At 47.5% G+C, this 24,982-nt stretch overlaps 2 protein-coding genes across 8 annotated transcripts; one reads left to right on the forward strand and one right to left on the reverse strand.

Moving 5' to 3' along the window:
• Positions 1–476: 476 nt before the first annotated feature.
• MLF2 (myeloid leukemia factor 2) lies at positions 477–5,326 on the forward strand. Of its 2 annotated transcripts, none has more exons than XM_070410773.1 (9): positions 477–683; positions 1,173–1,250; positions 1,487–1,613; positions 1,869–1,904; positions 2,446–2,499; positions 3,070–3,198; positions 3,368–3,527; positions 4,293–4,543; positions 4,783–5,326. In XM_070410773.1, exons 2-9 carry the CDS (start codon positions 1,201–1,203, stop codon positions 4,819–4,821), a joined length of 846 nt encoding a protein of 281 aa, XP_070266874.1. In that variant the 5' UTR covers positions 477–683; positions 1,173–1,200; the 3' UTR covers positions 4,822–5,326. The 2 variants fall into 2 exon arrangements, with proteins under 2 accessions (XP_070266874.1, XP_070266875.1); XM_070410774.1 differs by having other exon boundaries at positions 478–683; positions 4,331–4,543.
• On the reverse strand, positions 4,933–23,683 carry COPS7A (COP9 signalosome subunit 7A). 6 transcript variants are annotated; one of them, XR_011470846.1, is made up of 9 exons: positions 23,549–23,680; positions 22,884–23,088; positions 20,741–20,816; positions 20,425–20,513; positions 19,271–19,473; positions 18,537–18,642; positions 18,223–18,374; positions 13,895–18,055; positions 4,933–5,931 (listed from the first exon to the last, which is right to left on the reverse strand). XR_011470846.1 is itself a non-coding variant. In XM_070410778.1 (8 exons), exons 2-8 carry the CDS (start codon positions 23,043–23,045, stop codon positions 5,910–5,912), a joined length of 810 nt encoding a protein of 269 aa, XP_070266879.1. In that variant the 5' UTR covers positions 23,046–23,088; positions 23,549–23,681; the 3' UTR covers positions 4,933–5,909. The 6 variants fall into 6 exon arrangements, 5 of the variants coding, with proteins under 5 accessions (XP_070266879.1, XP_070266876.1, XP_070266877.1 ...); XM_070410778.1 differs by lacking the exon at positions 13,895–18,055 and having other exon boundaries at positions 23,549–23,681; XM_070410775.1 differs by lacking the exon at positions 4,933–5,931 and having other exon boundaries at positions 17,196–18,055; positions 23,576–23,683.
• Positions 23,684–24,982: the final 1,299 nt, after the last annotated feature.

The raw sequence follows: 24,982 nt of genomic DNA on the forward strand, positions 1-24,982 counted from the left end.
CTCAGCGGCCCCGCCTCCGTCCGGTAGCGCCTCCTCCCGAGCTGGCCCCCAGCGTCCCCTGCGGAATCGCCCTTCCTGCCTCTTGGGCTGAGCGTTTCTCCGGTAGAAAGTCGGCTCCAGGCTCCCCCAGGGATCCGCCCCGTCTGGTCCTCCCGGGGCGCGTGCCCCCCGCCCCCCCATGGGAATCTGCCCCTGGTCCTCTTCCTTCGCCTGAGCGAACGTGCCGCCCCGCCCCGCCCCAGCCCCATCCTTCGCGAGCAATGACTCCCTCCGCTTCCCCCCAAACCCTGACGGGGAGCCTCTTCCGGTCAGCAGAGCCCAAACCCAGGGGCCAATCAGCTCCCATCACCCTTTGTCCCCGGAGGACCCCGCGCCCTGCCCCAGCGCCCGGCCACCCCGGGAGCGGCCCTGGCCTCCTCTCCACGCCCGCCGGCGGGCGGGGCTCCGCGGGCCGCCCCGGGGTGGGCGTCCCGCCGTGACGTCACTTCCGTCCGGGCCTGGCCGGGATTCGGGTTCCGTGGGCCGCGGGAGGTACGGAGGTGGCAGCTGTGGGAGGCGGCGGCGCGGGAGGCCGAGCAGCTCGAGCCCGGACCGATCTTGCGTCCGGGGCCGCCAGCCCTGATCCTGCAGCGCTCGGGAGGCGAGACCGGCCGGATGGGCCGCTGAGCCCGAGGCGGGGACCGGTGAGGCTCGGTGGGAGCGGGGCTGCAGGGCTGCGAGCCTGGGATGCGGGGAGGGGAGCGTCAGGCCCGCCTCCTGCTTCGCCCGGCGGAGAGCTGGGCCAGCGGAGTCCTCTGACAGTTCGGCGGGGACCGCGAGGCCCGCCCGGGGAGGCCTGGCAGCGGCTGGGGGAGGAGGGGGCGGGATGCTGGGGGTCATCACTGGGCGCAGGCCGGCACTTGGGATTCGCATCCGGAACAGTGGCGGCAGGGGCGGGGTATGCTCTGGCCAGGGCTTTGGGGAGAGGATGGCTGAGTGGGAGAGGCGGCGGAGTTCCCCGTGGCCCTCCTTGTGAGAGGCTGGAAGAGCTCGTCTCTCCCTGGAGGGGGTCTCACCGCGTTCGGGGTGGGAGGTCAGCCGCAGGATGTGGAAGGGACGGTGAGTGCTGTGAGCGCCTCGACACTGAGCGGGTGTGCAGAGCCTGGCTGCCACCAAGTGTCTCATCTTTACAGTGTGGAGCCCCCTGGAGCTAAAATCAGGATGTTCCGCTTCATGAGGGATGTGGAGCCTGAGGATCCCATGTTCCTGATGTGAGTACTCCCTCCCCCTCATGCTCATCCCACTCCACTTGAGGTGTCTGAGTAGTGCCTACAGACATGTGGGTTCCCATGGTGTCTACAGTGCTGGCTGGATACTGAGCTCCAGCTCCATCTTGGAGGGCAAGCAGACATCTGTGCCTCTGTTCCCCAGGACCAGTTTCTTTTGGGGGGAGGGGCGGTTGACTGCTTGGCCCTTCTGCCATCCATACTGTATACTCACTCCACAGGGACCCCTTTGCTATTCACCGTCAGCATATGAACCGGATGTTGTCAGGTGGCTTTGGATACAGCCCCTTCCTCAGCATTACGGATGGCAACATGCCAGGGACCAGGCCTGCCAGCCGCAGGATGCAGGTAATGATGCTGCAGTGTACCTGAGACCCCAAGAAAGGTTGGAGGGTGGTTAGTAAAGCGCTTGATTTTTCTTGCACTACAGCCAGTGTAGCAAAGTGGGATCATCTAGGAGCAGGGGGAAGGGGTCTGGAAGAAGGGCTGAGTGATACCCCTTTGAGAGGAGGGTGAGAAACAAGCTGAGGCCATGGGCTAGGTTTGGGATTGCAGTGAGATCGGTTGTGGTCGCTGATGTCTGTTCTTTCTGTGTTCCTGTAGGCTGGGGCCGTCTCTCCCTTTGGGATGCTGGGAATGGTGAGTTCTTATCTCCTTGTGTCCTTCCATCTCAGACACACTCTATACACTTAGATATTACTTCCAAATGTGCCTCTGTAGAATAGCCTTATGGGTAACCCTAGAAACTTATAGTGTTCTCAAAGCTCTGGGCCTGCTGTGTGCCATGAGTCAGTGAGGTAAAGATGCTAATATTGACTTCTGTCCCTGTAGGAGCCATACTCATTAGGAAAATGTACTTGTCTAGGGAAGTTTGTTCTTTTCAGGAGGGAGGTGCAGGTGAAGGGCCCACTAGACATGGTTTTTATAAGATTACCTATACAAGTTCATGCCCAACACCTTTACAGGTGAGTCCATTGACTTCGGCATACCTAGGGCAGTCAGGAAAAGGGAAATTGGACCAGAACAGCCGTAGAGGCTGCGGAGGAGGGCTGCAGTATACGGGAAGAGAAACATGTTCATGAAGAATGACAAAGAGCAGTTGCTAGGCGTGAAGGAAGAAGAGAACGGGATGGTGGGTTATCTCTGAGCACTCATTCTGCTTTCCATCTCTCTGCTGCAGTCGGGTGGCTTCATGGACATGTTTGGGATGATGAACGACATGATCGGAAACATGGTGAGACTCCTGTTTCATCCCTTGGCACCACCTTGAGTCCTCAGAGGAGTGGGGGAGAGAGCTAGAGAAGGGGTCAAGCTGGGTAAAGAAACTGAATCCGGAGAGCACTGGGTTTCGGTGTCTGCTCTCATGCCTGAGTGCGAAGCAGCAGCAGCACTCTTATGAAATATGCAGTTAAGGCTCAAACTCTTAAAAGTCCTTCTTTTTTATTTATTTTAAAAATATGTTTATATTGATTTTAGAGAGAGAGGAAGGGAGAGGGAAAGAGAGATAGAAACATCAGTTGGCTGCCTCCTGCACATCCCCCCTCTGGGGATCAAGCCTGCAACCTGGGAATCCAACTGGTGACCTCTTGGTTCATGGGTTGATGCTCAACCGCTGAGCCACACTGGCCAGGCGGTCCTTTTTTATTGTTGCACTCAGAGGAATTTGGGGGTAATGATGAGTCCTGACATCTTCTTAGTTTTCACATTTTGTGAGGAAGATATGAGCAAGAATAGGCAGCTGAAGGGTGGGATCCTGTCTCCAGAGCCCCGCCCCTTCAGGCCCACTGGACCCTTTCCTTCTCAGGAACACATGACTGCTGGAGGCAACTGCCAGACCTTCTCATCCTCCACAGTCATCTCCTACTCCAATACGGGTGACGGTGCCCCCAAGGTCTACCAGGAGACGTCAGAGATGCGCTCGGCACCAGGCGGGGTGAGTCGGAGAGCTTTTCCTCTCAGAGAAGGCAGGATTTGAATGGCAGCCACAGAAACCCTGCCTTCTTTTTTCAAGATTGAGTTGTGGGTGGTTTGTCTGTCCCGGGTTGGCGTGGCCTGGGCTTTGGAAGGGGCAGCTGAATGTGCCGTGTTCTGCCTCATCCCAGATCCGGGAGACTCGGAGGACTGTGCGGGACTCGGACAGTGGACTAGAGCAGATGTCCATTGGACATCACATCCGAGATCGGGCTCACATCCTCCAGCGCTCCCGAAACCACCGCACAGGGGACCAGGAAGAGCGGCAGGACTACATCAACCTGGATGAAAGTGAGCCTTCCTTGCTGCTCACCACCCTTCCAGCTTCTCTTCCAGTAGCCCCTAGTCCAGTTTCTGTGAACTAGGAGATACCAGCTTTTTCTCCCTACATCCATAGATATTTTTTTGGGCAAAATATGGTGAGCCCCATATTTCTTTTATTTTTTTTAACATTTTTGTTGATCTCAGAGAGGACAGGAGAGAGATAATGATAGAAACATCAACGATGAGAGAGAATCATCCATCGGCTGCCTCCTACATGCCTCCCATGGGGAGCGAGCCTGCATCGCGGGCATGTGCCCTAACTGGGAATTGAACCGTGACCTCCTGGTTCATAGGTTGATGCTCAACCACTGAGTCACATCTGCCGGGTGATGGTGAGCCGCATATTCTTACCTCTCTTGGAGGCTTGTCAGCTTTGGGGCTGAGTCAGGTCACCAGGGAGGGGCAAACTGTCACCTAAGTGAGAGATTGATAGTAATCTACCCTCTCCAACTGGATCCATTTTTGTTTTTGTTTTTTTCTCTAAAATCAACAAATATTTATCAAATACTTATTGTGTGCTTGGGACTCTGCTCCTTAAGTAAATAATTATCCCATTCCTGAATTCCTTCTGTAGTGGTCATGCCTTAGGCCTGTTAGTGGCTTCTAGGAAGCACATTGAACCAGAAATTGCTAAATAAGCTTGCCCTCCCCCACACATCCTATACCCCTACTCTCAGCAGTTTCAGTCGTAGAAGCCTGTGGCTCACCCTTGCATCTCCCTCTGGAAGCCAGGCTGTCCACAGGCGGTGTCTGGTCTCTGTCTTCTTCAGGTGAGGCCGCAGCATTTGATGATGAATGGCGGAGAGAGACCTCCCGATTCCGGCAGCAGCGCCCTCTGGAATTTCGAAGGCATGAGGCTTCAGGGGGTGGAGGCCGAAGGACCGAGGGGCCTCCCCGCCTGGCTATACAGGCACCTGAGGACTCCCCCTCCCGACAGTCCCGCCGCTATGACTGGTGAGGGCCCCGGGCCCTCAGCCTCTCTTGTAAGTATTTGAGGGGGAGGAATTGTAAGATGCCAAGCACAGGAGGGAGGTTGGGCAGAGTACCTGTGCCCATTACTCTGCTGAGGCAGAAACAGTCCAGGTGCCTAGCAGATACTGCCTTTGATAGAAGTTTTAGTTGCTACGGAAAGAACTCTCACCAGAATAGGGATTAAACCCCAGCTCCTGGCTTTTATCATTTGTCTTCCTTTTGACTTGTACTCATCTCTCTCCCCCTCTAGGTACAGGCTGAGAGGCTGACAAATCATCCCCCGATATAACTTTTTCCTCTCCAACTCCCACTCCCACTTTAATATTAAATTAACAGGCAAGCTGGCCCCCACTCTCCCTGGAGTCTCAGGGAGAACCTTTCACTGCCCCCTTTATCTACATTTTCCTTCTTTAATTCCCTTCCCAGTGACTCCACATCTCCTGTATCCACTAACTTGATTTTTCATTTTGCTGCTCCATCTTTGAACCTCCTCACCTTCCCCATTCTACCCCTGCCATACATTGAAGGCTTTTGTGGGGAGCTCTGGGTTTAGGGGCCTCCTCCCTCCCTCAGCTACCTTGGACCTTTGCCCACCTCCTTCTCAGATCCCCTGCTGCAGGGGTCATAGCCCTCATTCAGGGGGCTATGTGGAGAGAGAGGACTGGTTCTCACCCCCTTCTCCCTTCCCATCTCCTACACATCACAAAAATCTTCCCTGTGTCCTCTACCTTTATTTTTTGTTTGTGCAACTTGTAACTAGGTGTTTAAGGAATAAAGGAGAATGGGGAAAAAAACCAAGTGGCATTCTGGCTTTACTTTTAATCTTTTCCCTGTTCAATTTCAACCCACTTGTCTCCTCCTCATCATTTCCTTTCTTCTGTCTTCATGTGTGGCCTTCATAACTCAAGTTCAATCCCAGTGCCTCAATGGTAATGACATTGGGACTGGCAGATGGGAAGCAGCAATGGAACTCAGCTGGGCTGGATGAAATGTAGCAGCTGTCTTCCCTTGCTTTTGCTGTAACTTCATTTGTCAGGGGGAATGTAGGGCATATCTCATAGGTGCCTGAGGAATTCGCTGCCCCTTGTCCCTCAGGCACAGTCTCTCCCATGGACTGTGGGTGGGAACACTTGTGGTACAGAGCAGGAAGGAGTCCAAATAACCCTACGCAGGCCTTCAAGTGGGAGGAACTCTGGGGTCAGCAACATTCCACCAAACATTCTTCAAACCCTCCACTGCCAGTTGTTGAGAATTTGAGCCCAGTGAAGGAGACCAGAGGGGAAAACTAACCTGGAACCTGAGCGGTACTGGAAGGGCATGAAGTGCTCAAATTTCTCAAGACATTCACTCTTGCTTGACCTGGCTCAGGCAAATGGGTCACTCTGTTTCTCTTGGGAACCTATTAATGATGACAAATGCTTGTATGAGTTTAATGATGGTTTCCACTAATTAAAAAAATCTTCAGTTCTTTTCAGTTGGTAAACAAAGGCAAAACCTCCATCAACCACTACCCAAAATTCAAGGCTCTGAGTCCTCTCAGCAAAGGGAGGTTTTAATGGATAAATAGGTTCAAGAGGAATTGTCTAGTTGCTCAATGAGCAGAGAGATGATATTGAGCTCAACAACCAAACACTGGCTTTGTAGTCCAAGGCAGGTGTTAAGTCTTATTAAATAGGGTTGGTGAAGAGGGATGACCAGGGTCAAGGGAACCAATTCAATGGCTAGAAGAATCCAAGAATGCTCAGTTGGGTGAGTGTCATCCTGTGCACTGAAAGGTCACTGGTTTGATTCCCAGTCAGGGCACATGCCCAAGGTGTGGGTTTGGTCCCAGTTGGGGTACTTACAGGAGGCAATTGATCTATCTGTTCCATACATCGATGTTTCTGTTTCTCTCTCTCTCTCTCTCTGGGTCTCTGTCTCTGTCTCTCTCCCTCTCCTTTTGATGTTTCTCTCTAGAAATTAATAAAAACAAACAACACACACACCAGAAACCAAGAATTCCAGAGGTTAAACAGGTATAGCTAATCCAACCTCCATCTAGGTGCTGGGTGCTGAGTTATGGTTGATGGAAGTCAAAGTGTCCACAGCCTTCAGCTTCAAGTGTAATCTGCTCTGTCCAGATAGACACATGTTTACTTCCTCTAGCAGGGGGAGTAGCCTTAGTCTCCTGAGGAGGCAGCACATGAAAAAGCACTGGAGTTACAGAAGGAGCCCAGAGGCTGGGTCTTCAACTCAGCTCTGCCACCAACCTAGCCATGTGGTCTTGGGCAGGTCATTCACTTCCCTGGACCTCAGCTATGTAGGTTCCTTCTAGCTACAAAATCTTAGGCTACAGCAGTGCCCAATCTCAACCTGAATTTCTGTGCCAGCACCCACATATGGGTGTAGTTCTGAGTAGGGGCTGTAGCAGGGCAAAGGCTGCCCTTATTGCCATCTAGGTGAGTCACTCCAGTGTTTCACAAGCTCTCCCATTTGGGTTCTGGCTTTCAGACACATGAACTAATTTTCACCCCTGCTCCCTGCTCTTGGGTGAGGTCCACCCTTCAACCCAACACTTATTCCGCAGGCCTGTGACTCTAGTTCTCAGCAGTGAGATGTTGTTCCAACAGTTATCTACAACTCTGGGGAAGATTCTTCATCTCTCAACATCAGTTTCCTGTTTTGTAAAATGGGCCTTTCTTGGCACTGGTGGCAGTGGTGACGTGGATAGTACAGAGAAAGCTTTTGACACAGTGCATGGAATATAAATGACTGATTTCTCCCCAGTTACTCTGTCTCAGTCTGGTTCCTTCAGTGCTCTCTGTGGTCCTCATCCTTGATTCCATCCACAGGACTCCTCAGATACTTCCAGACACAACCAAACTTCCATCTTACTGGCCTTGAATCAGCCTCAAGCTCTCCGTTCTTCCAGCTACCAACTATCATCTTTCACCCTGTCATCGCTCAGTTCACAGACTAACAAGTAGAAAGAAATGTTTTGGGCCATTCTGATCCCGTCCCCCTCGCAGTTTGAGATTTTCCCTCCTCCTGTGCTAACAAAGGGCTTCCGGTTCTAGTAACACCTTTTACTCAATGACGCCTACTCAGTGCCCGAGTTGAGGCTACCCAGAGAACGAGGGCTGGTCTCCAAGCCCACATATTCCAGGCCATTTAACTTTATATACCTATCCTGCCCTTAAGCTCCCAGTCCTGGGAATGAGGCTGAAGGAGCAGCAAGAGTCAAGGATTCTTTCTCTCGGGCCATTCCAGTTGGGCTAGGAACAAGAAAAAAGTAGTCTTTCCCTTTCTCTCCCTTAGACATCACTGGGGGCTTCAGATAGGAGAGGTGGGAGCCAGGTGAAGCCGCACTAGAGGAGGAGAGATGACGATAGGGACAGTTGGGCAGAGGAGTTGCTGAAAGATAAGAAGTAGACTTTGTATAGCTGGTTCCTGTAAGGAGCCTCCCAACTTGCCTCCATCCCTGGGGAGAACCGGCGGGGGGCATGGAGCTGGAAGGGCTGGAGGGAAGATCACTAAAGGGGTTGGGATGCAGAAGGCTGGCAGAGCTGCTAGAGGAGGTGAGCCTAAAGTCCCCCTGTGGAGTGCCGTAGCTCTGAGCCTTCCCAGCCTCAATGTCTACCTTAAGTGGATTTCCAGGGACAAGGAGGAGCAGTGGTGCTTCCTGCTCTGGGCCCAGGTCCTTGTCCTCTAGACTGTCCCTGAAGTGAGGTCAGAATTCCTTGCCCTTTCTCTGCCCTTTATGATTCTTCTCATCGTCCCTGAAGACCTTATCTTTTGGAGAATGGGGTACTGCCCCAGCATCCGTCCCATCCTCTTCATCTAGCCTGTCACCTGCCAACTGGAGAACTTACAGGTTCTGGACAATTATCCCCAAGATGTCAGTGTTCTCCATCCAGGATGTCAGCCATATGTCTGTGGGGTCTGAGGCGAAGGACATTTGGATACATAAAGCTGGAGGAGGGGAGAGAAGGGGGCATGGGAAAGGGCTAGAGATGTGGGACTGAGTCTCTAAAAGAGGGAGCAGAAATACTTTGGAAAAGTCCAAGTGACACAGGTGGAAAATGGTTTGAGGAAAGTTAGCAAAACTCGGCTCTTAGAAAACTACTGGTGGGATCTGAGTGGGGGGTGGGTTCCCAATTCACAGAGAATGTGGCAGGGAAGGACAGAAACTGATTCCCAATACAGATAGCCCTTGATTTAAGCAAACTAAGTATATGATATAATTTTAGAGTTGAAAGAGACCTTAGAGATCACCTCTGTATGTTCTCAAATGTGCCAGCAGGTCAGAATTACCACCCCAGCCTACTAAGGCAGAATCTTGAGGTTGGAGAGGATTGCAAGGTAGCTTAGCAACAATTACAGATATCCAAACCCCAGCTCCTATTTTGCTGTGGAACAGAGGTGACTTATTGAACATCATATAACTACCTAGTAGCACTGCAAGAGCCAGGACTCAAAATCCAGATTGACACAAATGATACTAACATGCTGTACAGAATGACTCACAATGGGGACTCCTTTAAATGAAAAGTTCCTCAGTGATTTAAAGTTTTTAAAAAATTTATATTAAATTTACCCCACAGCATAGTTTTAAAACGATGGATTGCCAGTAGCCCAGTACATGTTTTTTTTAATCTTGTATTTGTTTTTACATACAGTAAAGCTGCTGTGTGTACAGTTTCTATGAGTTTTAACACATAATAGATTTGGGTAAACCAACACAATCAGGATAAAAACAGTTCCATTACCCCCAAACCCTCTCCTGCTGCTCTTTGTAGTCACACCCTTCCTCCAATCCTAACCCTTGGCAACCACTGATTTGTTCTCCATTGCTAGAGTTTTGCCTTTCCAGAATGTTGTATGATGAAGTCATATAGTATGTAACCTTTTGAGAGTGGCTCTTTCATTCGGCTTTATTTAGCCCTTGAGATTCACTCATGATGTTGTATGTATTAATAGTTCGATCCTTTTTATTGCTGAGTTGTATTCTACTGGTTATTGTCTGTTTATCCATTCACCAGTTTTTGGCAATTATGAAAAGAGTTGCTATAAATATTTCTATACACGTTTTTGTGTGAACATAAGTTTGTTTCTTTAGAATGAAATGAAGTGGGATTGCTAGGTCATATGGTAAGTGTATATTTAACTTTATAAGAAAATGATAAACTGTTTTCCTGAGTAGCTGCGCCATTTTGTATTCCTACCAGCAAAGCAAGAGTTCCAGTTGCTTTGCCTCCTTGCAAGCAGTTGGTATTGTCAATTACTTTATTTCACCCATTCTATTGGGTGTGTAAGTACTCTATTTATTCTAATAGATATCGCATCATGATTTTAATTTGTATTTCCCTGGTGACTAATGATGTTGAGCATCTTTTCATGTGCTTATTTGCCATCATTACAGTCTCATTAATAAAGTGTGTAAGTCAGCCATTTTTCAAAATTGGCTTGTTTATTTTCTTACTGTTGAGTTTTTAGGGCTCTTTATATATTCTGGTTAGCTCTTTGTTAGATAGGGATTTACATGTATTTTTTTCCCTATTCTGTAGCTTGTCTTTTCCTTTTCTTGACTTTTTCTCCCCCCAAGTAAAAGTTCTGAATTTTAATGAAGTCCAACTTACCACTTTTTTCCTCTTATGAATTAACATTTTTGGTGTGGCATCTAAGAACACTTTGCTAATTCCAGAAACTAAGATTTTCTCCTATGTTATCTTCTAAAAGGTTTATAATTGTATATTTTTACATCTTTCTCTCCTTGGGTGAGTTTTGGTAGCTTGTAGCTTTCAAGGAGTTGATCCATCTCATCTAAGTCGTTGAATTTATGTGTCATATTCCCTTAACTTTTTAATTTTTAAAATATATTTTTATTGGTTTCAGAGAGTAAGGGAGAGGGAGAGAAACATCAATGAGAGAGTCATTGATTAGCTGCCTCCTGCACGCTCTCTACTGGGCATATGCCCTTGACCAGAATCGAACTCAAGACCCTTCAGTCCCGCGGGCTCTATCCACTGAGTCAAACCAGCTAGGGCTTATTAACTTTTTAATATCTGTGGGGTTTGTAGTGGTATCTTCTCTTTTATTCCTGATATTAGAAATTTATGTCTTCTCTATTCTCTTTTATCAGTATGGCTAGAGGTTTATTAATTTTATTGATCATTTTAAATAATCAACTTTTAGTTTCATTGACTTTTTCTATTTTTCTGTTTTCAATTTCACTAATTGCTGCTCTTGTTTTTCTTCTGCTTGCTTTGTGTTTATTTCTCCAATTCTTTATATACCTTTTCAAAGTACAAATGTAGATTGTTGACTTCAGACTTTTCTTCTATAAGCACTTCATACTATGATTTTTCCCTTAGTCACTGTTTTAGCTGCATCCAATATATTTTGGTATCCTATATAATAAAAGGCTAATATCCAAATTGTCCTCTTGGGAGTTCGACCAGACTGGGAGTTTGCTCGCTCGCTATGATGTGCACTGACCACCAGGAGGCGGTACGGAACATGGCGGGAGACCAGCTGCAGTGGTGGTGGGGCGCTGAGGGAGCAAGGGAAGGAGGCGGTAGGGAGGTGGGGAACCTGATGGGCCCTGGCAACAGGTCAGGCATAGGGACCCTACCCTACCCGAATTTCATGCACTGGACCTCTAGTTTTATATATTTCTTATTAAGTTCACAATATTTTCTAATTTCTCTTTGATCCATCGGTTATTTAGAAATGTATTTAGTTTCCAAATGTTTGGAGAGTTCCCTGCTAGCTTTCTGTTATTGATTTCTACTTATAATTTCATTATGGTCAGAAAACATAGTTTGTATGACTTTGATTCTTTAAATTTGTTGAATTTTATGACACAGGACAGTATATCTCAGTAAATGTTCAATGCACACTTGAAAGTAAAAACTGTATTCTTCTGTGTTGGGGTAGTGTTCTATAAATTTCAATTAGATTCTCTTGGCTGATGGTATCATTTGGTTTTATATACTTCTATATATTTGGTCATTTTCTGTTTACTTGTTCTGTTGATTACTGAGAAAAGAGTTTTGAAATTTTCTTTTTTTTTTTTTTTAAACATATTTTATTGAATTTTTTACAAAGAGGAAGGGAAAGGATAGAGAGTTAGAAGCATCGATGAGAGTGAAACATCGATCAGCTGCCTCCTGCACACCTCCCACTGGGGATGTGCCCGCAACCAAGGTACATGCCCTTGACCGGGATCGAACCCGGGACCCTTCAGTCCGCAGGCCGACGCTCTCTCCGCTGAGCCAAAACGGTCAGGGCCTGAAATTTTCAATTACAATTGTAATCTGCCCATTTTTCTTTTGACATCTATCAGTTTTTGCTCTATTTATTTAAAAAACATATTTTTATTGATTTCAGAGAGGAAGGAAGAGGGAGAGAGAAGAAACATTAATGATGAAAGAGAATCATTGATTGGCTGCCTCCTGCATGAACCCTACTGAGGATTGAGCCTGCAACCCATGCATGTGCCCTTACCAGGAATCAAACCTGTGACCTCTTGGTGCATGGGTCAATGCTCAACCACTGAGCCACACCAGCTAGGCTGAACTTTATTTATTTTTTAAATATATTTTATTGATTTTTTATAGAGAGGAAGGGAGAGGGATAGAGAGTTAGAAACATTGATGAGAGAAACATCTATCAGCTGCCTCCTGCACACCTCCTACTGGGGATGTGCCCGCAACCAAAGTACATGCCCTTGACCGGAATCGAACCTGGGACCTTTCAGTCCGCAGGCCGACGCTCTATCCACTGAGCCAAACCGGTTAGGGCTGAACTTTATTTTTTTATTGAATTGAGAGGGAGAGCGAAACATTGATCTGTTGTTCCACTTATTTATGCATTTACTGGTCGCTTCTTGTATGTGCCCTGACTGGAGATCAAACCTGCAACATTGGTGTGTCAGGACAACACTCTAACCAAATTACCTACCCTATAAATTATGTACTCTAAAACAACAGGGACACCAATCCTTTTACTTTTAACCCACCTGTGTCATACTTAAAAATGGATTTTCAAGGGCAGCATATAGTTGATTTTTAAAATTCATTTTGATCATTTATCTTTTAAGTGTTGCATTTAGGCTATTTATGTCTAATATCATTATTAATGTTTGCATTTATTTCTATAATTTTATTATTTGTTTCTGTTTGGTACATTGCTTATAGTTCCACTATCTCTACTTAAAAAAAATTTTTTTTAATTGATTTCAGAGAAGAAGGGAGAGGGAGACAGAATCATCGATCAGCTGCCTCCTGCACACCCCACACTGGGGATCCTGAAACCTGGGCATGTGCCCTGACCAGGAATCAAATTGTGACCTTCCGGTTCATAAGTCAATGCTCAACCACTGAACCACAATGGCTGGGCCAAATTTGGGATTTTTTAGCTATTTCTTCTAATAACTTTTCTATTTCACATTTTCTCAACTTCTGGGACACTGTTGACATGAATATTAGACCTTTTAGTGTTGTCCCACAGGTTCCCGTGGCTCTGGTGTGGTTTGTTTAAACAAATTTTTGTCTGTTGTTTTAGAATACATAATTTACAATGATCTACCTTCAAACTCACTTGTTCCTCTGTCTTCTCCTTTCTGCTAATAAACCTATCCAGTGACTATTTTATTTTGGTTATTTCTATTTTTCAGTTCAAAATGTCCATTGGTTCTTCTTTATATCTTCTATTTCTTGGCTGAAACTTCCTATGTTGCCATTTGTTTTAAGAAATTCTCCCTTTCTTCTTCCAATGTGGTTTTATTAACTGCTTTGAAATCTTTGCTTTCAATTCTAACACCTCTGTCATCTTGGGTTGGTTGTCTTTTCCCTGGAGATTTCTTTGTATGCTGCATAATTTTATATTTTATCCTGGATATTTCGAATATTGACTGTAGATCTTGTTAAGATCCTAAGGAGAATGTTGTTTGTTTTTACAGGCAATTAATCAGGTTGGGCTCAGGCAGCAACTTGCCTTCTTTGCATTGTGGTTCCATTATCAGTTTAATTTTGTGGTGGTATTTGGATCAGCTCTACATGTGTTCCACCCAGTGGATAGTAAGACTTGGACAGTGGTCCATCCTGTTGCTCAGTTCACAAAGCTTTGGCAAGCTATTTAGGGTCAGATCCATGCTTGTGCTACTCAGAGATGAGCACAGGAGTTAACACATAATTCTGTAGGACTGTTCTCTTGAATTTCCTCCTATGACCTTTCTGGTTCTCTGGGGGCTTCCCGTCCCAATCCTCTGACCAAAAGTTGGAATTTTATTTTCTCTAGTCTGCTAGGCATTTCCCACTATGTCTGGGCTAAGCCTCAAGAGAACAGAGAAAGAAAAAAGCACAGGGGATCTGACTCACACTTGTGGGACCACAACTCTTCTGGTCAGAGATAGGGATTCTCCTCTCAGAATTGCAAGTGCCTGCTCAGCCACTCTTGCTGTCACTGTTGCAGCTATCACCACCATGGTGTGCTTGGGGCTGGAGGTAGAAGAAAGGAAAAAAGAAAATGGGGTTTCCGCCCTAACCAGTTTGGCTCAGTGGATAGAGCATCGGCCTGCAGACTGAAAGGTCCCAGGTTCAATTCGGGTCAAGGGCATGTACCTTGGTTGCGTGCACATTTCCAGTAGGAGGTGTGCAGGAGGCAGCTGATCAATGTTTCTCTCTCATCAATGTTTCTCTCTATCCCTCTCCCTCTCTAAAAAAATCAATAAAATATATAAAAAAAGAAAATGGGGTTTTCCCCAATCTACCTCTTAGGAGTCCCTTTCTGCTCCTCACACCTGCAATACAGGGTTCTAAGAAGAGTTCTTTCAGTTCACATCTGATGTTCATTTCTGGTTTTGGCTGCCTTTGAGTCCATTTTGGATGATACTGGAGGAGGAAAAATGGTGAACTCACCATTTTTTAGTGGAACTTTGAATTTTGTTTTTTCTCCCTGCTACCATTTACTTCTCTGAGATCTCAGATAGCTGCTCCATGCATTTAGGAGCATGGAAGACAGGGTGAGGTGTGCCTTCTCCACTTATAATTTGTGTGACCCTGGGCAAATTACATAATCTTCATACCTCTTTTGTCATCTTAAGCAGTGGGTAATCATACAATCTCAGAAGGTCCTTGTGTAAATTAAGTGTTTATATACATAAAGCACTTAGGATACTGCTTGATTATAGTAAACACTTACAAATACTAGCTTGTATTATTAGCAATTATCATAGAAAGATAATTGTTATTTCACCTTGCTGATGTGGTCTCCTGCTCTGATGGAGGCCACCTGGATGGCCTCTAACCAAGTCAGCAGGAAATGAGGTCCTCAGTCCATCCACCTCTGAAGCAGTGAATCCTGCGGACAATCCCTGAGCATGCTGGGAATCAAGTCCTTCCCATTGGAACCTTGAAATAATATGGCCCTAATGAGCACTGTTTGTAGCCTGTGAGCGACCCTAAAGCAGAAAACTCAGCTCAGTTGTGCCAAATCCCAAAACAGAAACTGAGTTAATAAATGTGTGGTTTTAAGCCACTAAGTTTTGGGATAATTTGTACACAGTAATATATAATACACTGCCTAGATTTGTCTCTCTACATGCCTTTCTTTCCACTCATGTTGGAAGATGCACCTAAGGGGAGAATTTCTTCTCTAACAGGATTTCACAAAACACTGACTGTAGACATTGTCTGTTTTTCTTGTGCATGAGGATAGGCACCAGTCCAACCGCTGCTTTTAGCTTCAGAGACTTTGGTTTAATCTTTTAAGTGTCATCTGTCTCATGTGCATGAACTCTGAATTCTCATGAAAGCAAGTTCTCTTCCTCCTCTTCTTACTATAGTGGTCCAGCCCTGAGGTCATTTAAGATTGCTGTACGTTAGGGATGAGTATGTGAGTGTGTGCAAGTGGTGATAAGATTCTTGGTTAGGAAGATTTTCCTGGTGCCCTGGGCTTATTTATACATGGAATCCCTAAATCCTGAACCAAATTTCATGCTCAAAAACTGAGTCCACAAATACTCTACTCCCTCTTCTCCATGCCTTGGTAGCCAAGAGCCCATCTTTGCAAATCAAAGACAAATTGCATTTGCATGTCCCTGAGGATGTGAAGGGTCCCCCTCCTTCTTTGGATATTTAGCCAGGGAGTCCCAGCCCAGCACAAGACTCTAGAGTAGCAGTTCTCAACCTGTGGGTCACGGCCGCTTTGAGGGTCGAACGACCCTTTCACAGGGGTCCCCTAAGACCATTGGAAAACACATACATAATTACATATTGTTTTTGTGATTAATCACTATGCTTTAATTATGTTCAATTTGTAACAATGAAATTGGGGGTCACTACAACATGAGGAACTGTATTAAAGGGTCGCGGCATTAGGAAGGTTGAGAACCACTGCTCTAGAGCCATCCACTAAAGCAGTGGTTCTCAACCTTCTGGCCCTTTATTTATTTATTTTTTTAGATGGAGATTTATTGAAGAACAAGTACAGACTCCCACCTAGGGAGGGGGGAAGGGTCCCCTGGCCCTTTAAATACAGTTCCTCATGTTGTGACCCCAACCATAAAATTATTTTCGTTGCTACTTCATAACTATAATGTTGCTACTGTTATGAATCGTAATGTAAATATCTGATATGCAGGATGGTCTTAGGCCACCCCTGTGAAAGGGTCGTTCGACCGCCAAAGGGGTCGCGACCCACAGGTTGAGAACCGCTGCACTAAAGGATGGAGCTAGAGAGGTCAGGAAAGTTATGGAGCCATTAGCTGCAACCAGCTTGCAGGAAAATGTATAAGTTCAAGAGAAAAACGGGCATGGGCAGAGGAAGGGGAGACAGGTTTAAAGCACTAGGAATGAGCAACTTCTATACATTAGAAGGTGTGGGAGGAAGAAAGGGTTTATTTCAGAGGTAGAGACTGAGAATCAAGATGCAACAGGCTTAATATGCTTGTCTAGGGAAAAGCTAAAATGAGAAGCCAGGAGTGTTAACTCCTGCAGTAGGGCTCTTTGGATTGGTCCCCTTAAGTCTCCATAGCAACCTCAAGACAATATGCTTACCCAGCCCACTTTAATAAAAAACTCAGAATTCCACCCCACTTTCTAGGTCTGTGACTGACACCTTTAGGACCAATAGAATGGTCTGTCCTAATTCTCCATCTAGAGAATAGCACAAGATCTGGGACCCTCTGGAGGCAACTGCTTCACATGCAATTGTGTGTGTGGGGGTGGGGGGTGGGCAACCATCCCTTACACTAGTGCTTCCCAATTCCAGGGAATGCACAACAGTGCACTAGGCCAAGACCAGTCCTTTCAGTACAATGCTAGGGAAGCTCTGAGCTCTGTGGTTCTGATGCAAAACTGAAGTGTACTGTCAGTCTTCCCCTTATAATTCTTTAAGGTGGAAGGAAACAGGCTGAACTCCAGCTCCCTGAGGACTGGGACAGGGATCATCTCTTTGCATCTCCAGTGCCTGTCACATGTTGGTGCTCACGGAGTATCCACTGCTTCGGAACGAATGCTGAGATACTGAGCAATCTGTCCAAAGTCATGTAGGCCAAGACTCAGCACAAAGTATCTGGTTCTCTTCATTTTCCAGCACCATGCTGTAGAGTGGACTGGGAACGAACATTCTTCCCATCCACAAATAACAAAGACAGAAGATACCCAGTTCAGGGCATGCTTACAGATAGACTTCTCATAGATTTATTTTTGTGTTACGTTATATATAGATATATATATGTATACTTTTCTTTTTTAATACAATCTATATCCCCTTTCCTTCTCCATAAAACTCACAAAAAGGAAGTATAAATTCTTCCAAGTTTGCCATCAGGCTTTCTAAGATAGCCAGGGCCAAGAAAGAACTATCTCTCAACATCTCGAGAAACAGCTGCCCTTCTTAGGCTCTGGGGTCATTGAAGCAGCAGCATTCCCAGGACCCAAGGGAAGGTGAAAAGAAACGACAAAATTTGAGGATGAAAGTGTCCAGTGACTCCTAGAATAGCAGACTAGCTCCCAGAACTTTCAGGGTAGGAACAGAGATGGGAGCCCTACGGCTCTGTAGATGCTGCCCAAATAGGCTGGGGGTAGGGAGTAGGAATCGGGGATTAGTCATGCAGGGGTGGGGTGGTAGGACAAGGATCACATGTGGGTTTATTGGAGACCAGCAGCCCCACCTACTCAATGACATATAATAAACAAGGGCAGTGCTGTCTCTTAAAAATATAGGAGAGAGAGCATGGTAGGGAAGGGGAGGGGGACAATGGGACACATAAGAAAGTCACATAAAACAAAAAGTACCAACAAAACATGACTTGTACTTGCCTCCTCCCTAGAGAAGGTGTGATCTATACTTGGGGTGGGGGATAGAAGAGAGATGAAAGGTCATGAACCTAGAATTATCAGCTGGCCAGGGGCACAGGAAGGCTCTCTGAGGACTCCTAAGGGGCAGCCAGGCAGCTGGGACCCCGTATCCCCAGAGGAAAAAAGCGACAGTCCCTTCAGTTCGACTTGGACCAAATCTTGGCGCTCCCTCGGAGCCTGGCAAGGAGAAGAAAGAGAGAGAAGCTGCAAGGAATCCCCTAATCCCTGAAGGTTCCCCCCATTCCCTACCCCCTGCAAATGACTAAAGGGAGTGAAGACAGCCAGGTCTCTGAAGAAAAAGCAGGGCACCCCGGAAGCGAGCAATTCCTGCCACACTGGCTCACCCCTTGCCCTTTGAGGCTTTCTTGCTGGGCTGGCGTTGGTTGGTGCCAGCAGCTGGTTCTCTCAGTTCAGTCAGGTGTTGCTCAGGGTCCTGAGATGTGGCTGCGGCTGCTGCTGCTGTTGTAACTTTAATGGTTTTTTTAAGGTTGGCGACCTACCAGGATGAAAGGAGTGGGGGATAACAAGGAAGGTTCCAGAACCTGACAGTCCTGCCCACCTTGTCTGTCTGCTACAGCCACTGTCCAAACCCCTCTGCATTTGACAACTGGCCCCGGCTGAAGGAGCTTGGGTCTGTCTCACTCCCCTGACAGCTCACCTCACTCTCAATCTGCTGCTTCAGGCCCAGCTGCTGCTCCTTGTGCTGGTTGGCACGGCTCACCTGCTCCTCAATGCCTGACAGCACTACCTCGCAGCCCACACACCTGCGGGAATGAGGAGAGAAGTGTCAGCAGAAGAGAGCTGTGATCACAGACTCACTAAAAATAGACCCAGAAAGAACCCTAGATCCTGATATGCAAATCCTTGTCTGAGTTAGCAACCCTCACCAGGGCATCTGGAAACCACCTGCAACAATATTCCCAGGAGCCAGAAGGACACTCAGGTAGGATTAGAGAGGTATAAGGAAGTGAATGGAGTGATGTGCAAAATGGGAGTAGGAACTCAAAACCAAAGTGGGATAGGGGCTGCTAAAGAGAAATTAAAGGTGTACTAATTAAAGTTAGAGAAAGCAGAAGTGGAAGAGGCCCAGGGCCTGTGGACAGTGCTGGTTACAGACTAATGGGTTGAATCCAGCCTAAGGTAACCAACTTCCCAGTGAGGATCCTCTCAAGAGTACAACTCACCTTTCCCTCCCCCAGTTATGATACTAAGGACACCATCTCCTGTCTCTTGCTTCCCAAGCCCCTCCACTCCTGTCTTCTCTCAGAAGGAACAAGCTCATTTCCCTTCATCCTCTTGAATTCCACCTCTGCCGCCCAGCCCTCACCCTCCAAGCACCTCTCCCCTGCGTGGGGTGAAAGAGAAGGGACAGTGCCAGGACACAGGTCTCACCACTCCTGTAGGGTTCGGGCAATGGCACTGAGGTCCTGGCGCTGGATGTCCCGTCCAATGCTGTAGTCAACCTCCAACCGCTGATTGCGCTGGTCCAGGGAGCCACGTAACACGTCTGCATACACGGCCTCTATGACAAGGTCTTCCAGCTGCCGCACGTTACGCAGGGCAAGGGCCTCCAGCAACACTGCATATGGGATACACTGGAGCCGGGGAGGTCGGGCTGGGATTTGTGAGGCTCTGCCATAGAGAAGGACTTCCAAGATTCTTCACTCCTTTCCCCCGCCTAGGCTCACCTGCCTACCCTCCACTCCTATTCCTAAATCATTTCTTCTAAAAGGTTGGTTCTACCACAAAATAAATAGAAGTATTACTGCCTGAAAAGTAACAGCATGAGAAGGGCTATCTTAAATAACATATACGACTTGTGCTCTCCTATCACCCTTACCTCTCACACCAGAGGAAGAAAGTGATTATCTGCCCGGGTGTCAATCCTCTGGCCAAAGCTCAGGGTAGTGTACAGACCTTGCTCAAGATCAGCTTGAAGCTTGACATAATGGAAGTATGTGGTGTGGGAGAAGTCTAGAGTTACTGTTACCATTTATACTCAGCATACTTCCAAAAAGGCTTCTCACAAGAGGCAGCCCAACTTAAGTAAAATCATTAGAATGATGGGAGAGTCTAGTAATGATTGGGAGAGTGCAAATGGACAGGAGGGGGATATTTAACAACAACAAAAAACACACATAAACACTTATTCTAGAATAGAAGTCTAGCACTTCACCAGAAGAGAGAGCCTTGTTCCCAGGCTGTTTGCATGGGCCGTTCTATGGTGGGAAGGAGGGTGATCCTTGTAAAATAGCGAGTGGCATCCCAGTTGCTATTTTGACCCCACACACAAAAGATGTTTTACTTAGAACTTAAAGTTGATTGAAAAATAAAAACAAAACAGACAGCTAAGAGAAAAATACTCAGCCTAAAAAATCTGCAGATGATGGAGTTTAGATACAGATCTGGGAAGAATGTGGAGGGGAAGGCAGGAAGAAGCAACAGTGTATCAAAGGCTGTCCCAGCACAAATTCCCTCAGATGGCCCTTGTGAAGGGACATACAAAAGGATGCTCTGTGGCTCACGACTGGGGGACTGTCACTCACCTTGACTTTGGCAGCTAGGGTGACGACTGATAGGTGTCGAAGCTTATTCTTCTGAGCCTCTGTGAGTGGGGGAAGATTCCGGGCTTCAGCTGGAAAAAAAGGACAAAGTAGAACATCCTGATTTCCTTTTTGTGGGAAGGCCTAGCCTCTGTCCCTTGCATTTTTTTTCAAGTTTTCCATGCCGATTCAGGTCTTGACCTTGACCCTGTGTACCTAAGGGATCTAAGTAGGATATCTCGGGAATTTCTCTGAAGTCCCTCCAGAAATTGCCCTTCTCCCACCCCCACTACTCCCGAGCTCCAGCCCTTCTGGTTACCTAAGTAGTCAGCATATGTCCCGTAAGCAAACACCGTGAGCAGGCGGAATGTGGAAGCGAAGTCGCTCTCAGCCAGCTGCAAGAATATGAGGGAAGAGATGACAGGAAGGGCCTCTATTCACCCTTCTCCCTGCCTTACCCTGCTTTGAATCCCACTTCCTGGCCCCACCATTCCCTTCCACTGGCTCTCCAGGCTCACTGAAAGGAACTCTGCCTCTCTGATCACTGTCCGCATAGGAAAGCCTCATTTCTACCTCCAGGCCTTTGTTTATACTACTCCCCCCAATCACAATGCCCTCTGCCTCCCTAGCCTCCAATTCCTACCCTAAATTCACAGTTGAGAACATTCAGTGTTCAACATTTCTCTCTCTCTCTCTCTCTCTCTCTCTCTCTCTCTCTCTCACACACACACACACACACACACACACACGCATGCACCAGACATTGCAAATGGTGTTTTTTATTTGTAAATTTAGTGTGTATATTTGTAAATCTGATTTTCTTTAGGCAGTCTGCTATACTCCCCAATTCACCAGATTCCTGCCTCAGCCTCACTCATCTCTGCCAGCTGCATGGCCTAGGCAGCCATTGGAATTTGTGGCCTCTGCTTCAGACCTGCTTCACCAGGCTTTCATCACCCAGGCCAGCCCACCCAGATCTCCTCTCCTCCTATCCCTGATCACTCATTCTGACATTTAATCAAAACCTGCCTAAGGTTGTTACCTAAGAATATCTTTCTCTTCAACAAGATGACAGGCCCAGTCTTTGGTATCCCTCTTAGGTCAAGCAGAGCTAAGCATGTAGTTGTCGCTCTCAATAAATAACTTGCTGAATAAATGATTTGTATATGTATATCTATTCATCTGATCTCTAACTGAAATGAAAGCTTCAGAAGTACTGTTGTCTTTGACTACTTTCCTGGCATTCCCAGACAACAGGCATCCAATAAATACTTTTCTTCACCTTGACTGACTCTGTTTAGCTCCATTGCAGAGGAAAGCAGGGAAAGAAGGCAGCCAGTTTTCTCTATACCACAGAGTGATCCCAAAAGACTAAATCCACTGACTCAGTCACTGGCCATTGACAACTTAATTCACAGTTTGCCCACATACCACTGTCATAGCAGCTCAGGACTTGGGCTGGTTTCATACATCTTGGCAATCTACCCCCTGTGGATTGTAAACTCTTAACTCTACCACTTCTGTGTGAATAGTTCTTTCTACTGTGTTTCTAGCACCTTGCGACATGTCTTTGGGGAAAAGATACCTTCTACATGATCTAACTTAAGTGATGGTGCAAGGGGCGGGGGGGGGGGGGGGGGGGGGGGACACAGGGTATGCCAATTTCACATTCATTCCTTCCATTTGTACCAGACTTTACACTTTCCAATAATCTCACCTGATTTCTACAGCAATGCTGAAGAGCAGTATCAGCTCCATTTTTTATTTATTTCTTTTTTCTATTTGTTGTTCCATTTATTTATGCAGTCATTGGTTGAGTCTTGTATTTGCCATGACCAGGGATCAAACCCACACCATGGCATATCCGGACAAGCTCTAACCAACTGAGCTATCCAGCCAGGGCACAGCTCCATTTTTAAAAGAGAACACTGAGACCCTAAAATAAAAGTGACCTGATCAAGGTGACATGATTATTAAGAGCTATTACATTGGTGGAGACAAGCTGGAATCTGGTCTCCTATTCTGAATCACATGCTCTTTTGCTTAGAAATAAAAAAAATATGCCCTAGCCAGTTTAGCTCAATGGATAGAGCATTGGCCTGTGGACTGAAGGGTCCCAGGTTCAGTTCCAGTCAAGTGCACATGCCCAGGTTGCAGGTGGCATGCAGGAGGCAGCCCATCAATGCCTCTCTCTCATCATTGATGTTTCTATCTCTCTCTCCCTCCCTCTCTAAAATAAAAAAATACTTAAAAAAAAAATACTGGGTTTCACAGATCATTCATCCTCAAAGGGAAAGTAAGAGTTTACTTGTGTACATACTCCTGCAAGATGCCAGTTAATCATCATCCTGATATTGTTCAAGTGAATGGTTATGGGGTTACAAAGTGAGTCCTGCCCACCCACCTCAAATTCAAACGTGAGCCCCAAGCTTCCCGGTGGGCTATCCAGGCCAGGAACCCACCTCTCTAACATTAGGCATATCCAGCAGTTCCCCAAACACGTAGACACCAGGGGCCTCCAGCACCTGGTGGATGAGTGTGGCCAGCGCTGCCCCCTTGGCCGACTTGGCCAGGAGCAGAAATTGCTCCTGGTTCTGCCCTGTCACCTTCACCTCGGCACTCATGGCTGCACTGAGCTGGGGGCACCTGGGCTCAGGATGTCTGGAGCTGCAAGGAGAGAGGATGTGAAGCTGGAGGTCCCCGGACACTGGGAGAGTAAGAAGCACAGCGCTGGGGCTGACTGCAGAGGCACAGAATCCCTTCTGCACGGGGAGCCAGAGAGGGAGCCGTCTACACCTTGGATCCAGGAATCGTCGAATCCGCCACACCTTGAAGGATGCCAGGCGGAGACAGGGTCGCCACGCCCAGTCTGCCCGCCCCCCACCCCTGGGCCTAACCCCAAGCCCTACCGCGTACAGCCCGCTGAACCCCCAGGCACAGGATGCAGTGGGGGAAGGGGTGTCACATGGTCTCCGCCCCAACGACAACGCTCCTTCTAATCTCCACTGTGCCCCGCAAGTGCCCCCCGCCACGTGACCTCACCCTCCAGGCCTGCCGCGTGGCTCCGCCCCCTCCCTTAAAGAGGCCGCCCAGAGACTGTGGGCTCCCGCAGCTTGCCGCGTCGTACCCTCGGTTAGACTCTGCGGGCCGCTACCTGGAGCTTCGTCTTCCCGATCGCCGGGCGGGGCCGCCGCTCCGTCACCTCCGGCAGCCGTTCGGAGTCTTTCCTGCCACCTCCCTTCAGGGTCGCTCTGGCGGCTCAACTCTATGGCTGACTTCCGGCCGTACTTCCGCTCTTAGCAGGCGGGTCTGGGGCGGGACGTGTCCCCGCTCCCGTCTTCCGACTGGGGGAGCGCCTGTGAGCGACATAAGCATTCTACTCTCTGATTGGTTGCTGAGGAAAGACTGACGGGCACTTTTTTTTCCTGCTTTGTTTCAATAAAACTTTATTGTGGGCCATGGCTAGACGCTAAATGCAAAGGGAGCTTTGGTCTCAGGCAGGTATCCAGTGGTTGTGTTTAACGTTTCTTGGTCAGCCCTGGCGCGGGGGTTCAATGTCCTCCCGTACACCAAAACCTTTCGGGTTTGAGAACTGGTGGGTGTTATGGGTTGGCTCGAGATAGACCACCGACTCAGAATTTAAATTTGAAAGCCGTTTATTAAGCTGGCCAGCTGACCACAGCCCGTACCTTCCCCATCTGGGAAGCCTCTCGGCATGTGGCAAAGAGCAAGTGTGCATTATGATTTTTATAGCAAAACAGTGTTACCTTAGAAATTCACAGAAAGTTCATAAGCACAAAAGGGGGGGGGGGGGGGTAAACAGAGTCACACCTGACTGGTCTAAGACAATCTAGCAATTTTTCTTCCATGTTTCCTAACCCTGCAACCCCCCTCCATACGTCAGTCCCTCCTCCCAGCACATACACAATCCTCATATCCTGGCAACACAATCCTTCTCCATACGTCAGTCCCCCCTTCCAGCACATTCTGTTACCTTCTGTAACCCTTCCATGGCGCAGTCCCTCACCCTAGCACAGTGGGGGCACCTACGGAGGCAACCAATAAATGCATAAATAAGTGGAACATGCCCTAGCCAGCTTGACTCAGTGGATAGAGCATCAGCCTTCGGACTGAAGGGTCCAAGGTTCGATTCTGGCCAAGGGCACATGCCTGGGTTGCAGGCTCAATCCCCAGCAGGGGGCTGCAGGAGGCAGCCAATCAATGATTCTCTCACATCATTGATGTTTCTATCTCTCTCTCCTCCCTTCCTCTCTGAAATCAATAAAGAAATGTCTATATTTTTAAAAAAATGGAACACCCCTGGCCGATGGTGCTCAAAGGTTAGAAATCCGCCTGCAAACCAAAAGGTCGCTGGTTTGATTCCCTGGTTCAAGGGCACTACCTGGGTTACAGGTTGGATCCCCTCCCCCTAGGTGCAGGAGGCAACCAATCCATGTGTCTCTCTCACATCAGATGTTTGTTCCCGTCCTCCCCCCCCCCCCCAACACACTTCCTCTCTCTCTTCCACTCTCTTTATTTTAATTTTAATATATTTTATTGA

Source organism: Myotis yumanensis, unplaced genomic scaffold, assembly GCF_028538775.1.
Source record: "Myotis yumanensis isolate MYYU_CA2020_CCGP unplaced genomic scaffold, mMyoYum1.0.hap1 SCAF_3, whole genome shotgun sequence".
NCBI classification, from domain to species: Eukaryota; Metazoa; Chordata; class Mammalia; order Chiroptera; family Vespertilionidae; genus Myotis; species Myotis yumanensis.

Excerpts from the sequence above, each read along its gene's own strand:
- COPS7A (XM_070410775.1), bottom strand. The coding sequence starts at position 23,045 with ATGAGTGCCGAGGTGAAGGTGACAGGGCAGAACCAGGAGCAATTTCTG. Across the intron at positions 18,375-18,536 it reads AGCAGCAGATTGAGAGTGAG|GTCGCCAACCTTAAAAAAAC; the intron begins GTGAGCTGTCAG and ends TCATCCTGGTAG. Across the intron at positions 18,056-18,222 it reads AAAGCCTCAAAGGGCAAGGG|GCTCCGAGGGAGCGCCAAGA; the intron begins GTGAGCCAGTGT and ends TCTCCTTGCCAG.
- MLF2 (XM_070410773.1), top strand. The coding sequence starts at position 1,201 with ATGTTCCGCTTCATGAGGGATGTGGAGCCTGAGGATCCCATGTTCCTG. Across the intron at positions 3,199-3,367 it reads TGCGCTCGGCACCAGGCGGG|ATCCGGGAGACTCGGAGGAC; the intron begins GTGAGTCGGAGA and ends GCCTCATCCCAG. Across the intron at positions 3,528-4,292 it reads CTACATCAACCTGGATGAAA|GCTGTCCACAGGCGGTGTCT; the intron begins GTGAGCCTTCCT and ends TCTGGAAGCCAG.